This window comes from Sinohyriopsis cumingii, chromosome 15 (assembly GCF_028554795.1).
Source record: "Sinohyriopsis cumingii isolate HCF-2022 chromosome 15, ASM2855479v2, whole genome shotgun sequence".
Classification (NCBI taxonomy): Eukaryota; Metazoa; Mollusca; class Bivalvia; order Unionida; family Unionidae; genus Sinohyriopsis; species Sinohyriopsis cumingii.
In genome coordinates, this window is record NC_142975.1 from 93,794,157 (window position 1) to 93,808,401 (window position 14,245).

General features: G+C 35.5%; 1 protein-coding gene across 1 annotated transcript in view; it reads right to left on the minus strand.

Moving 5' to 3' along the window:
* Positions 1-3,262: 3,262 nt before the first annotated feature.
* The window catches only part of LOC149782332 (cytochrome P450 2C44-like), a 36,426-nt gene continuing 25,443 nt past the window's right edge, over positions 3,263-14,245 (minus strand). Inside the window, exons 2-4 of the mRNA XM_089933712.1 lie at positions 9,512-10,030; positions 5,373-5,813; positions 3,263-4,880 (exon numbers count right to left, since the gene is read on the minus strand). Of these exons, the coding sequence (XP_089789838.1) occupies positions 4,684-4,880; positions 5,373-5,813; positions 9,512-10,030 (1,157 nt within the window). The 3' untranslated portion in view covers positions 3,263-4,683. The remainder of the gene's footprint in view (positions 4,881-5,372; positions 5,814-9,511; positions 10,031-14,245) is intronic.

Consider the following 14,245-nt stretch of genomic DNA (forward strand, 5'->3'; position numbering starts at 1 on the left):
ATTCAAGAAATAATTTATTTCCCTATAACACAAAGTGAAAATATAAAATTTACTTACGGTATCGCAATTTAAATCCTAAATAATTTAAGAATTACTAACACATATCATATTGAATACAGCTCTGAATAAACATTAAATGTATTCAAAATAATTTCCAACGCTGAAGGTAATTATGTGACAGTAATTTCCTGTAGTATCTAATGCACTAATGTACAGACGGCAGTAATTCGTAAAGACAAACTGGAATTCCGATGATAGATGGCTCTATATGTTCAAATTGGAGCAGCGCTATAGGAACAAGAGAAACCCTAAGCTAAATGTTGACATAGATTTAACATTTGGGTAAATGGGAACATTGTTTTAAGTGGTTGACCTCATTTCATGAGAATGTTCGGGGATATCTTATGTCAAAATTGTTAATTGTTTAATATTGCGAGTATATATTAACATTATTTAGATGTGGTTAACCTCAAGTTGCGAACGGGATATCCTGTATTAAATTTGCCCCATAGGCTCAGGATGTGAATGGCATTATATCGATAAACGTGTCTAAAAGGACAACGTGGCATTGTTTCAGGTGTGTTAAATTTGTGTTAAAATGGCGAAGTAAGTGTCGATATCTTATATGAAGAAACAGGAATGGTCAAAGTTTAAACAACCGTTTCAACACACAACACGTCTACAACTGAACACCCGCTTGATGACTACAATCCGGACGTACACATATACAAACCAAGAATAGGATGTAACAGACGGTGGTGAAATAGACACATTACAATACAAATATGCTATCTCACACGATGAAGGTACAAAGTGTTTATAAAAAGCGGTACTAATCCCCCACATAAAAGCACACGATCAAACGCGAGGATATCGATGATATAAATTCACAATACTATACACAAAACACACTATAACACAAAAGAGAGAAGTATTAAAGGAAGTATTTGTTTGTCACAAACATATACATGTATAAACAAATATATCCATAGAACATACATAAAGCAGAATTGTTTTGGCAACTAAGATTAGTATCGTTCTTTTCTAGATATTTTGATTCCCTCAGAAACGGCTGTTAGGTCTTTGTTAACCAATGAAGTTAACATAATTAGTAATGCTTGACTGGTTTTCTTTTTCTCAAACCTGGCTCCACTGTGGCTCTGTCGAGTAGGTCTCCGATACATGTATTCTTGCATCCTGGTATATTCATATTATGTTGTTCTATAATGACATATATGTGATCCTGATAATAGTCCACTATGCATTCGCATACATGGGATAGTTTGGATTAAACAGCACACCAGAAACGATGCCTGACTGGTACAAAAGACCACGAATCGTTTGAGTTGTCTTGAGGCATTGCGAAAACATAGAGAATGCGCGTTTACTAATAGCCAATTACTAAAACGAACAGTATTCAAATCGCAAGAGAGCGCACGCGTGACAGTTTGGCTGAGTAAATGTTCACGAGACAAGTGCATTAAACGTCTTTAAATAAACTAAACGCACGAGAAAGAGATCTTCACGTGCCACAATTTATAAACTTTCCATCACTCTCGCAGCCACTGAGATGCCAACAGCACGAACGTCTACTACTATCAAGTACAGGGCAGTCACAGCATATGCATATGAGTTGAACATGGCCCTTCAAAGGACTAGGACATCTAAAGCTGATGATATCTAGTCGATTTTGTTTCAAAACAAACAAACATATGTCTTTTTTAGGGCCACTCATAAACTACTCAGTGACTGACTAATCAAGTAAAACATCAATCCATTTCCCCAAGATTTAATGGTGTTCGTGTATGTGTGTGTGTTCAAGAATCGTATTAATAGTTAAAAGGGTAAAAATAAAATATACGGAGTTTTTTCTTCTTTTGAAGCTGCATTAATCTCAATGAAAATTGTAAAATACATCACAGTAGCCCATTTTCACTATCTCTATTTTCAATGTATACACTGGCATGAGTTCTTCGTCTTCATTGTGTCTCAGTTGTCTTGACGTCATGCATATTTTGACAGGTATGGCTTTTTCTACTTTGTCCCGAGACCTCTCGCCCTATCGCTACTCTTCCTTGTTCTATTTATATCAGGACATTCGGAAGACTAGTGCCCTTTCTACAAACATTGATAACAGGTTTCTTTACCTTTACATCTATTTTTTTTTATCTCGTTACTTTGCAGGACTCGGAACAGAAGGTTGATATGTGACTCTTCATTCTCTTTCTTCAGAGTCTGAAAGCTGAGTGAATTGTATACTCCTAGGGTGAGACGATCTCTCTATATACAGTGAGCAAGTGTGGGTACAACTTAGTCAATCGAAATAACGGAATCAAACTGAAACTAATATACAAAACCAGCATCAAATCAGAAGAACTCAAGAGACTAAGACAATGACTTTCGGTGACCCTTCATATGCTAACAAAAATGTTAGCCCAATTACATTGCAGAGATTTGGAAGATGGTATGAGTGAACATGAACCAACACCCTCACCTTCTGCCACAATAACAAGAAAGTTCAGAACCGGAAACAAATTAACTCATTCAGTGAATCTAAAGATTATGTTCACACTCGTGAAACGCAAAATGTTATTTCCAAAACGTTTAGCTCATTTGAACCAACAAGTTTGTATTTGGCCTTTCAAAAGAGTATTCGTTATGTTCATGTGTATATAGTGTTTGATGCATTTCATGAAGCAATTCATTTAATTCGTTTGTTTGTTGTTTGTTCCGCTGATAATCATCAATCTTGACGCTTTTATGAAATATCATTCCCAGATTTGTCTCTTTTTGAACTATTTGAGTTTTCTACTAGCATGCGGAGTATTCCTTAGATCGGCTGCATCAATGTATCTGCTTCTCGGTTTGTTCCAATCTTCACCATTGCTATCTCTGCGCAATGTCTTGAGTTTTGTCGTACAATGTTCGTGCTAAATATGAAGCAAGAATTGTTGAAGAGTTTCTTAAACTTAATTTCATTTTTTTTTTAAATATCTTCAACATCAAGTTTGTTCTTTTCAAGACCTCTAGCAAGATTTACAACCTGATATATTTTGTATAATGGATTTGTTTATACACAACATCGTAACCTTCAAATGGAGGAACCTTAGCTACTCTCAGACAATTGTCTTTTATTAAATAGCAAAGAAATCACATCAGTATAAGGAAGGTTGTTAAAACGGGACAAGGATTTATCCGTGGGGGTGATTGATTTTGCACGACAACAAAAGTCACAGGTATCTAGCAAATGAAGAATACGAACTGGAATTCAACATTTTAATTGCGAATGGAAAGTACAAAGAGATAAACGTTAGAAATATGATTCAGTACATAGCATAAGAGACAGAAGAGAACAAAAATTGGAAAAAATATACAATTTCTCAAAATGCTAGCACTGCTAAAATATCTATGTGCAGTGTGACATTTGTGATTAGCATATTTATTACGATCCACAACTAATACACTTCATAAACTGAATTGAAAGATTGCTAACTTTTATCAAATTGACTTACATACTACAGTTACATAAATTCATTTAAGCTAGGCACATCACAATCTGCACTGAGTGCTAGGTTGATGACATTTGATAAGTTTAACTAGAAGAGAACCGAATAAAGTGATCGGCAAAGACATGTCGAAGATCGTGCAGAAATGCTTGAAAAATATTTGACAAAAGAATATATACTAGTCACTTTCTTCTTGGTGCGTTTGTGCATTTAGTATAAAAAATTAGTTGCAGCAGTTTACTATAGAGCAGTAGCCGCTTACAATCTCATGAAAGTGTTCATATAATCTAGATTAGACACAAGTAAAGATCTCGTCACCAATGAAATAACAATCTTTGATGATGAACATATTTCCCTCTTACGTTGATACTTTAGAGTTGGAAAACATCAAGAAACATGGGTCTATCATGGTCCAATCGGGGAAGCGGGGGGGGGGGGGGCGGAAAAACTGAAATCGTAGTAACTCTGGTATTGCATGAAATTAATTTTGCAGCATGAATGCTGCGAGTTTACACGATGATTTGAGTAATGAATTTATTCAAAGTACTGACAAATAACTGAATGCAAGACAGGTTCACATATGGTTTTCCAGTCGAGAGAATTAAATATTATCAAATTTGAACTTTTGCCATTTATTTCTGTAAATTTGAATTTATCGATTGCATTGTATCCACGTTATGTGCTTCAGAGAACAATAACAAAGCTTTCAGAGCACTCATCATATGGCCAATGCGGAGTAAGAGTTGCGTTTTCAAAATGTAAGTGTTACTGGTGGAAATTCGATAAATGTGTAAATCGGACCTGATGCTTGGCATATATATTTTCATGCTTCTAATCCCACAGCAATAAAATCCTGGCATCTAAAAGCGTCAGTTACATTTATCTGCCATGTTAAGGGCTTGTCATGTTGTAGCCGTCTCAAGACCCAAAACTATCTCAACTTCAGAATGAGCAAACAACACTGAACATCTATCTGATGGACACGTGGTCTGCAAAACTCATTAAAAGTTGTTCATGCTGTGAAAATAGGTCCCTTTTTTCAACGATAATATGACACAATAATGGACGTACAGAGAAAACGAGGAAAGAATACAGTTAATAACTCTATATATGGTGACAACGTGAGGAGGAAATACACAGTCGTTTATACTGAACATATAAAACAAAATGTTCGTGATCATGCTTCGTCATGTCTCCGAATAGCGCGGATGTAGAAAGGTTTAGGTCCATGAGTACCACCGAAAGTCCCATCCACATCTTTAATATCAAGTATCTGTCCTTCTGGTGGCATCAGCTCAAAACTCTGGACAACAGCGCTGATGAAAAGAAGTAGCTCCATTCTTGCCAACGACTCCCCAAGACAGTTTCTTCTCCCTAGAAATTTAGAAAGTTTTAAAAGGCTTATTAGTAAAATGAATGCTGTTCAACGCAAAACGTTAATTTAGACAGTGTAGAACCTAATCTGTTTGCCCAGCAAAGCGACTAAAGCATTTTACAGCGAAACTTTCAACACATGCAAATAAAGATATACAACAAAGTAGCGATTCCTGCAATATAAATGTGCCCTTTAAAAACAGAGTTTTCTCAAACTAGTTATTAACTTCTTACTTTTACCTCGAGTATTATTTAAGATATATAAATGTTTATGCCCAAGATTGATAAAGGTCGTTATTTTGACCATTTGAAAAGATCGATTTGTTATCGTTCTGCATCTATGATTAGTTATGTTTGCAATAGTATTTGAATTAATTTTAATTGCAAAAATATAATGCAGACGTTTTAATATTTAATCAAATGGTTTAATGACATGATTCAGAATGGGATGATTCAGACTTTAAAAAAAAAAAAATATAAATCAAGCCTTACCAGTGAAGAACGGAATAAATTCATCTGGTTTTAACAGAGTTCCCTTGTCACTGACGAATCTCTCAGGTCTGAAGTTCTCAGGGTCACCCCAAATTTTAGGGTCCGACAAAACCGAGTGTATGTCTGGAAAAAGTTGCATTCCTTTGGGAATGTGGTAACCCCGAAAGGAAACATCCGTCACAGGAGCATGGGAAACGCTTATAATAAGAATGCTGCTCATTCGCAACACTTCCATTATAAAAGCCTCGGTGTAAACCAGGTTCTGCTTATCCTGCATTGATGGAAGTCTTTCCGTTCCAACGCTTGCTTTGATTTCCTCAAAGATCCGACTTTGGATATCGGGTCTTGTTGCCAGGTAGAATGAAGCCCATGTGACTGTGGTTGATGTAGTCTCCGTTCCCGCAATAAACAGATCCATTACTATAGCCGCTAAATATTCCTCTAAAAGACAAAAATAAAAAAGAAATTATATCCCCTTTTACAAGTATTTTTTGTGTCAGAAATTACTCATCTTTTCCCAAAGACACGTGGTCCTGAAAGTATTCGAACGGTCTGGTATTTTGTTATATGTATCGAAGATAAGTTGTTCATTTTTTATTTTGATCAATTTACAACGTATAAAAATCTGATAGTGTATAAAAGAATTGTCACACATAAATCCTGGTCTAAATCAATACGTTGAGAGGTCGACTTATTTATAAAGAAATTATTTCGCTGTTTCAAAATTAAACTGCACTGACATGTGAGATACGTTTATTGGTAGGGACCCCTCTGCGCCCTCCGCCTATGGTTAAGGTGGTAAGCATTGCTGGAACCGTTTAGTCCGAAAGATTTAAAGAATTTTATGTCTGCATGTTTACCCCAACGGAGTCTGTACTTGGGTGTCTTACCGAACAAATCAAAATTAATGTAGAAAATTGTAACAATGTTTATGTGATTAATCATCTAGCTGCTGTTCAGAACCATGTGTTGATTTATAAGGCTCGTACTTCCATGGGTGCTTTTCGATGCCTTGTTGCTTTACTTAGTGATCCTTACCAGTAGTTAACTTAATTACTCTGTATGCTATATGCATGCTGCTATAATGTATTGTAGTTATAACCCTTGTGAACATGTAAGGACTGACTTAAAAGAAGGGATCAAATAAGTGTAATAGTCGTTTTTATTTGTTTATTCAGAGACCTGTCTAAAAAATGTAAAAATAAATCTTGCTAGATGGGCCCATGATCCAAATGTGGTAGAGACTGATAGCAAATCTGCAAGCTCCATAGTGACAGTTACACCAGTTTTTTTTACTCAGTGATGTATTTTGGTCAGAACTAAAAATGTAAACATAGTTTATTTTACAGCTTACTTGAAATTCGGCCTTTGATAGTGTAGAATTCAAAACTTTAGTCTTTATTTTAACAATTAAATGATATATAGTATCAATTGGCCATGGAAATATGTACGTCTAAACACTACATAGTTATAACTTCTGTAAACCATTCATTGTGCTGAAAAATGGCTCCCTTGTGCGGAAAAATAGTGTTAAACCCTACAACAATAACAACATTCATTGAAAATGTTTTATATATTCATAATGATTAGTACACTCTTTTCCGGCAATGCAGGTTTTGATAGGATTATCACGTGATTAAAGATTAATAAAGAGGAGAAAAAATCAATGTAGTAATAAATAATGTTGTTGTTCTAATAGTGTTTAACGCCATTTTTCAGCACAAGACAAGCTATACCTGGCGGCCAGTATTAATGGTGGAGGAAGAACCCGGGAAAACCCCGAAAAAAAACGCACCGGCCTTCGAGAAGCTACCGGTAAGCTTTCTCACATATCCACATTTGCTGAGCCCGAGACTCGAACCCACACAGACAGAGGTGCGACAGGAGTGATACGTGACGGAGAACGCTCCGGTTATTAATATGATTTGCATTTTAATGTTAAAAATAAAACGTTGTTAAACATTCTCCTTGTTGTATCAGTGGCTAATTCATTGCGACTGATCACTGAAATAAAAAGGAACAAAATCGCATCTTTCGATTGTTTTGTCAACTGTGTACTCTTGGATTGAATTAATGTGTGTTAACTATGTCTTGTAGGCGCATGTACTTAGATTAAATTAAATAATACTTGTTGTTCTAAAATGAAAAATATTTACATCTTTGCCAAATTAATTCCATCCAGATTGTTGAATGCTTGGCACCTTAAAAATCATCAGAAAAATGTCGAGACGAAAACTGTTCAACCGATGGACATGTACAGCACCTTATTTTGGGTCAAGGAAAAGAGTTCGTCGACTACTTACGGCTAATATTTAATTTACATAAATCGGATGGTAAGTGCGACATTAATCATATACTCGCATGTGAACACCTGTTTACAATCACAAGAAGACGAGGAGACACACGTTACATTCTACTCAGTTAACAACAAGCATATCGACAGGAAAAGCGAAGTTTCAAACTTTTCATTATACAAAATATAAATTAATTGATCTGGTTCAATTTTGGTAGGCTGCGTTCGTTATTGACTTAGCAGGTGAATGTGCCGACTCGTCAATGCACCGAGCAGTCCCGAATTGTTATAATACAATTCCTCAGAATACGTATGAATATTCATTAAGCCAGAGTCAATCTCAAAAGAACAACGATAAGTTATTGTAAGAGCTAAAACTGTTGGTGAGCTAAAGCACAGATATCTGATGCTGTGGGACCTTAGTAAGAAGTGATCACAGTTGCATGCCACTAGTATTCACGACATATTAATTTACCCTATCACAGTTTGCTGACGTTGTCGAATGTGACTTGCAATTAATGGAACTGTTTGAAACGGACCATAATGTTTCCTTTGAGAGAACAGTATTACTATGGATAAAAATGAATCCAATAACTTTTCTAACATTAGAGACTGAAATGATGACTGCTTTTTACATTAGTTTGGAAACAGTAGTGACAAAAGAACAGGGTGTGGGAAACCGTTATTAATTCAACATGGTCATTTATTGTTTAAATCAATAAGTACGAAACCTTTTTTCCGAGTATGAATTTGACATCATATTGTCATAGTTTGGAAGAATAATGCAGCACAGGTGTTTAGTGCAATAGTTCCAAACAGGGTGCCTATTCTAGCAGTTAAATAACGTGGGACTAGATATAACGTATTTTGGCCATAAAAGGTTTAAGAGTATGAAAGTGTAAAGATGTATGATACAACAAATATCTACGCTTGTGTTCGAGTGTGGGACTTTGGGCTCGAGCCAATGTACTGAGTTTGTGAGTAATTCACTGATAGACGAATTAATTAATGGCGTGGAAAACATGGATACCCAGATTACGAGACTATAAGCATACTCAACGTCGGCAGAACAGAGGGGGACTACAGATTTACTGCAGAAATAATGTACTATTTTGGAAATGAGAGAAATTGGAGTTGATGATATAAAAAATTGGACAGTTCTTTGTTGAAGCACGTTGAGACAATTGAGAAATATATCCAATGGAAACATTTTTGGAACATTTTGGATTACTACCTTATCTTTTTCATTGGAGGGCTGCGGACATATCTGTATAACATTTACAAATATTTAACATGTACATGGGCTCCAGCAGCATTCAGATAGGTTTCGTCATGCAGATAAAGCTGGAAATAAGTCACAAGATTCTGCTCAAAACGCTTCGTCAATATTAGCTTTAGTTTCAGACTGCTTACTATACTGACTATGCAAATAACTCTCCCGGCCATGATTGAGTGACCCACCCACCCCGCAAAAAAATCCTTCTGGCGCCCATGCACATGCATGAAAGATATAACATGTATCATTAATGGATTTGACACCAGATTGTTCTTCTTCATGCACAGCCATATATAATTATTCTTTCAATTATACCTCCATCCCCGAAAGGGAAATGTTTCTCCTAATATGGGCAACTACTAGCAAAGGATACCACCTCCTAATAAAGACCACCTACTGATGAAGGACGATGTTCTGGCAATCCAACTATTCTGGTACATAACTGGTATTGTTCCTACTGAGAAGTACACCTGCTCGTATAGGACAAAAGTTATTAGTTTATTCTGTTATTTTTATTCTTTTTAAATTGACAGTAATATTTTTTTGATTGAAGATTAAATATTTCCTTACTTGTAAAAATATTCTTTTCTCCGTCGCTCTGTTTCTTCATTTCTGATATAAAAGCATCGATAAAATCATCGATATTTCCTTCATCGAATTCGTTCATGTGTTCCTCAATGAGTTCATTCACAAAATCTTTGACCACTTGCATTTTTCGACTTATGTTTTTGATCCCAAAAAAATCGCCTGGGACGAATCTTAATACAGGCATGAACATAACCGGAGATCCAACTGAGGCGTAATGTAGAAAGGAATTGAATCCATCCATAAGTGTTTTAAACCTAGGATCATCGTGGCTAAAATGGCCACCGAAAACGAGATGCGAAATCACATTTCCGACACTTGTCTGAATAGGGGCCATCATTTGGAACGGCTCTTGCTTGAATCCTTCTATTTCAGATAGAAAGAGCTTCACTTCCATTTGAATTTTCTCTTCAAGCTTGGACTTTCCAAGTCCAAAATTTCTAAGTGTCACGAGAATGAATTTCCTTTGGTTCTTCCATACGTCTCCAGAAACTGCTGTGATACCTGTAAAAAAGAAAATTAAGCAATAGCAGATGTTTCAGCTTTTGTTTGATAAACAAATGTATATGTCTGTAAAGACGACAACCATATCTGACAACGCGAAATATTTCTTCTCCTCGGGTTTCCTTGCGAAGGTTTAAAATATGCAAACATACTAATTTACTGCTTACATTACCTGATAATTATCTGTATATTTTTGTTAAGGTTATAAAAGCTGGATAGTAATCTCAATAGACTGAAGAATTACCCCAATTACCCGAAATAACTCATATTGCCAAGATATAAAAGCTATGTATAGGATATTCGCAAGAAGTCATCGTATATGAATGAAATGTTTGCAAAAATAAAGAAGCGAATAAAAAAAGCCAAAAATTACACATATTCTGGTTAACTTAAGTACTTTGGATGTGAAATATTTTTCCACACGGAGTACACGAGCGTCATATTTTTTGTACTTCATTGGTTTCCTAAGGACGTAAGAGAGTATTCTCACTTTTATTTACTTAAAAATTTATTTCTACATTTACATTTACTGCATATACTCGCTTATAGATCGGGCCTAATCTTACACTGCTCAGAACCAGACCTGCGGTCAAGTATTGCGCCAACAGAGAGGGATATGTGCACTTTTTAGAAGTGCAAGATCAAGAAGCAACATAGATCCTTATATACCGGTGAGCTTTGCGACGGCAGTTCGGGATCTAGGCTACTTGCAGGTTGTCCGATTTATATGTGAGCAAATACGGTAATATATGCTGAATACTTTTCAGTATCCCTTCGTACAGAAGAGAGACAATAACGTGAACGGTCAACATAAACATTGGGATTTATTTGCTTCATGATATTTCTGGAAAATGTAATACAAAAGTCACATCAATATTTTAAACATGTCCATAATACATCTTAATTAATTACTGCTGTTTCATACAAGATCAATGGCCCATCATTTATTCGTTATAAACACATTTGATTTTATTGCTGATCTGGTGATCGATAAGCATGTTCAATCCATTTTTCCACATCGCATACCCAAACCTGAAGTTTTGTAGGATTTCACCGTCGTCTGTACATCGATATTTTTCAATTTACAGAATCGAACAGGTATAACTCCTAGTTTCTTTTGAATTTAATTTATACGGTATACTGTACATGTTAAACATCGGGAAAGCACAAAGGAGGGGGTGCATAATAAGTACAAAACACACAAGCGTTTTGTTCGGAGTCTGGGTAAATAATCCGATTGATATGGAGTATGAATACATATTGGTCTAAGGGTCTGTACGTAAATCTACATTATGTCTATTGTGTTCACTCCGTTGACTTGAAATAATAGAAGATCTTCACGTGAGAAATTACACTTTAACGCAATACAAGGTCGTGGCGTTGAATCCGATGCATGCTATTGTATTTTACAATCACTTCAGTACATTATTTTGGAGATTTATTAAATAAATATTGTGTTGAATCTTCGTTTGATATAAATACATTTGTGCTATTTTCGAATACAATTGATGAAATTTGTTGAATAATGGATAGCTTTTCTTTCCAAAACTCAATTGTCGAATACTTTCTATTTTTCCTGTCAAATCTACCTAAAACATTATATGCGTTGTTCTCAAATGGTTCCATTACTATATTTTGTTGCTCGCCAAGGTTCCCAAAAGGTATAAAAAATTTACTCCTTATTTTGTCCATTAATATAATTCACTATTCCTATATATACAATGTTGATGAAAAACCTTGTGCATCACTGAATAATAACTTTTAATTCAGGTTACGAACTAAAACGGTCCTTTAAGATTTATTATAAGTTTAGTCGCTGTTGCATTATAGGTTTATATGTTTAGACACTGTTGCATTATTTCTATCTGCATTAGTCTCCAGACACTTAAAAATGTTAATATTTCCACCTGACCTAACAATTCTCAAAAGGATAGATTAGAAATCGTAATTTTTTTCACGTAAAAAGAATTATAAAATGAACCTAACCGGTACGAAGAATCTGCGTCCACAGCATGAGTATGATTTTGTCTCTCTTAATAATGTAAACGTACCCGGCCGTGTGGTCTAATCGTTAAGCCCAAGTTGTCGATATATATGAATGTAATAAGTTGGAAGGAACAGTGCAAAACTAGTATCTAACTGGTTTTGCACTGTTCGTTGTCATTTTTTTTTTTTTTACATTTTCATTAATCAATCTCTGACACACGAGATCCTGTGCTTGATCCCGTGCACTTTAAAGGACTGTAGTTCGCCATATATTTTGTATTCTTTATATATATATATATATATATATATATATATATATATATATATATATATATATATATATATATATATATATACAGAAAGAGAGAGAGAAGAAATAGGACGAAAGGTGCTAACCCTGGATTTTACAGGTATGTGCTGAATAATACTATAGTACAAGTCACACGGTTCATGTAGGCATTCAACACCAATTATTTCTGTAATGGGGGTTACATTTTACAATTTAATTCTTCATACCTTTAAGTTGCAGGTATTCACTTCATTTGGACTGGTTTTTGTCCATATTCCTTTGGATAGTCACTATTTAGTTGCCCCGATAGGTGCATACGGGAAACATAATATTAAACTGCGTAGACATTTTTCGACGAAAATAAACCAGAAGGTGTGATCTAGTACAATCCGGATCGAAAGTCGCGCGCTGTGATGTCAGTAGTTAATGGGGGCAATATAGAGACAATGAGACATAATTAAAATACCCACCCTGGGGCGATATAGGGACAGTATTTATAGAGATAATGGGACTTACAAGTAAAATATACCATAGGGCCATATAGGGACAAGATGCATAGGGACAATGGGAATTGAACATTGAGAATTCTAACATGAATGGAACAATATAGGGACAACTTATTTTATTATTGGGCAATATAATTAGCTGAACGGAGTGGATATCCGCCTGAGACTGAATCGTAGCAGTGCCGCTATCCATTTGATAGACGAGTCTGCCTATTACAAAACAGTCACTCAAGAAGCCAGACTCTACGTACGATGTGTAGAAGAATTACCTGACGTCTGAAATGACGTTTGCAAAGCCAACACCCGTAAACATCACCATCAAAGTCATTTTTCATGCCGAATTCGATAATAACATAGAAATCAACAGTTTAAGAGAATTCATTATATGTTATTAGAAGCAATGGGAGACTGTAATCCCTCTTTGAATGTTAAATAACCTATGGATATGGAATGAGAGTATACCGTGGAAGCGGAACTCCAAGACAAAGACGAAGAGGTCAGTGATGAGGTCCAGATGGCCAGAACAATAACAACATTTTGTCTCCTGTTTTGCCAAAAAAAACCCCAAAATAATAAGGCATAAATATTATGCAAATGATCAAGAAAAATTGATATGGATGTCAAAACAATCATCCCAGTCAAATTCAACATTATATATATCTGATGACGAGTCAAGAAAAATAACTGGACGAGTATCTGGACGAAGCTTCGAGTCTCATCGCGGAAGAAGCAGTGTTGCATCAGTGGTATAAAGACTTGCGTAATCATTTCTCTCCATTGATGCTTTTAGAGATCCATCATATCGAACCTCTCTTGTGCAGAGACGAATCAAAGAAACGGTTACTTGTCATATATTTTCAAGCGAATGGTTCGGATTCAATTGATGAATTACCATTACCTGTATATAATATTTTTTTAAATGCATACCTGGGAACTTTATTACCCTTTGAACCACAGTTCGGGCTATGCTTCTTGAAATCATGTAATGTGTGATAAAGATGAACGTCCTCATCGCAAACCTCAGGACGACAGTCATCTCCCAGGAACCTACTAGATAGCCGTATACGTTCCCCGTGATGGTTGTGTGGAGTATTAGGATTCGTATGGTTTGCCACCTTTCGAAGACGACATCATAGACTTTATGATACAAATGTCCATACGACACGATTCAATAATATTAAATTAAAAGGCACATATCACATAGTGTGTCTACAATATTGTGTGTATTTTCTTCATCAACGCAGTCTTGGATATTCATTAGATCATTTAGTGACTTATTTTTATAGTCATCCTTCTAGAAACGATGACAAAGTAGATCGATGGATTTGTGACCATGTTGTCTTTATTTAGAAACGTAGTGTACATCGATGACCCAATGACTTTCATTCGTGGAAATCTCACTTCATTTCACAACATTGTCAGCCTTGCACGAAC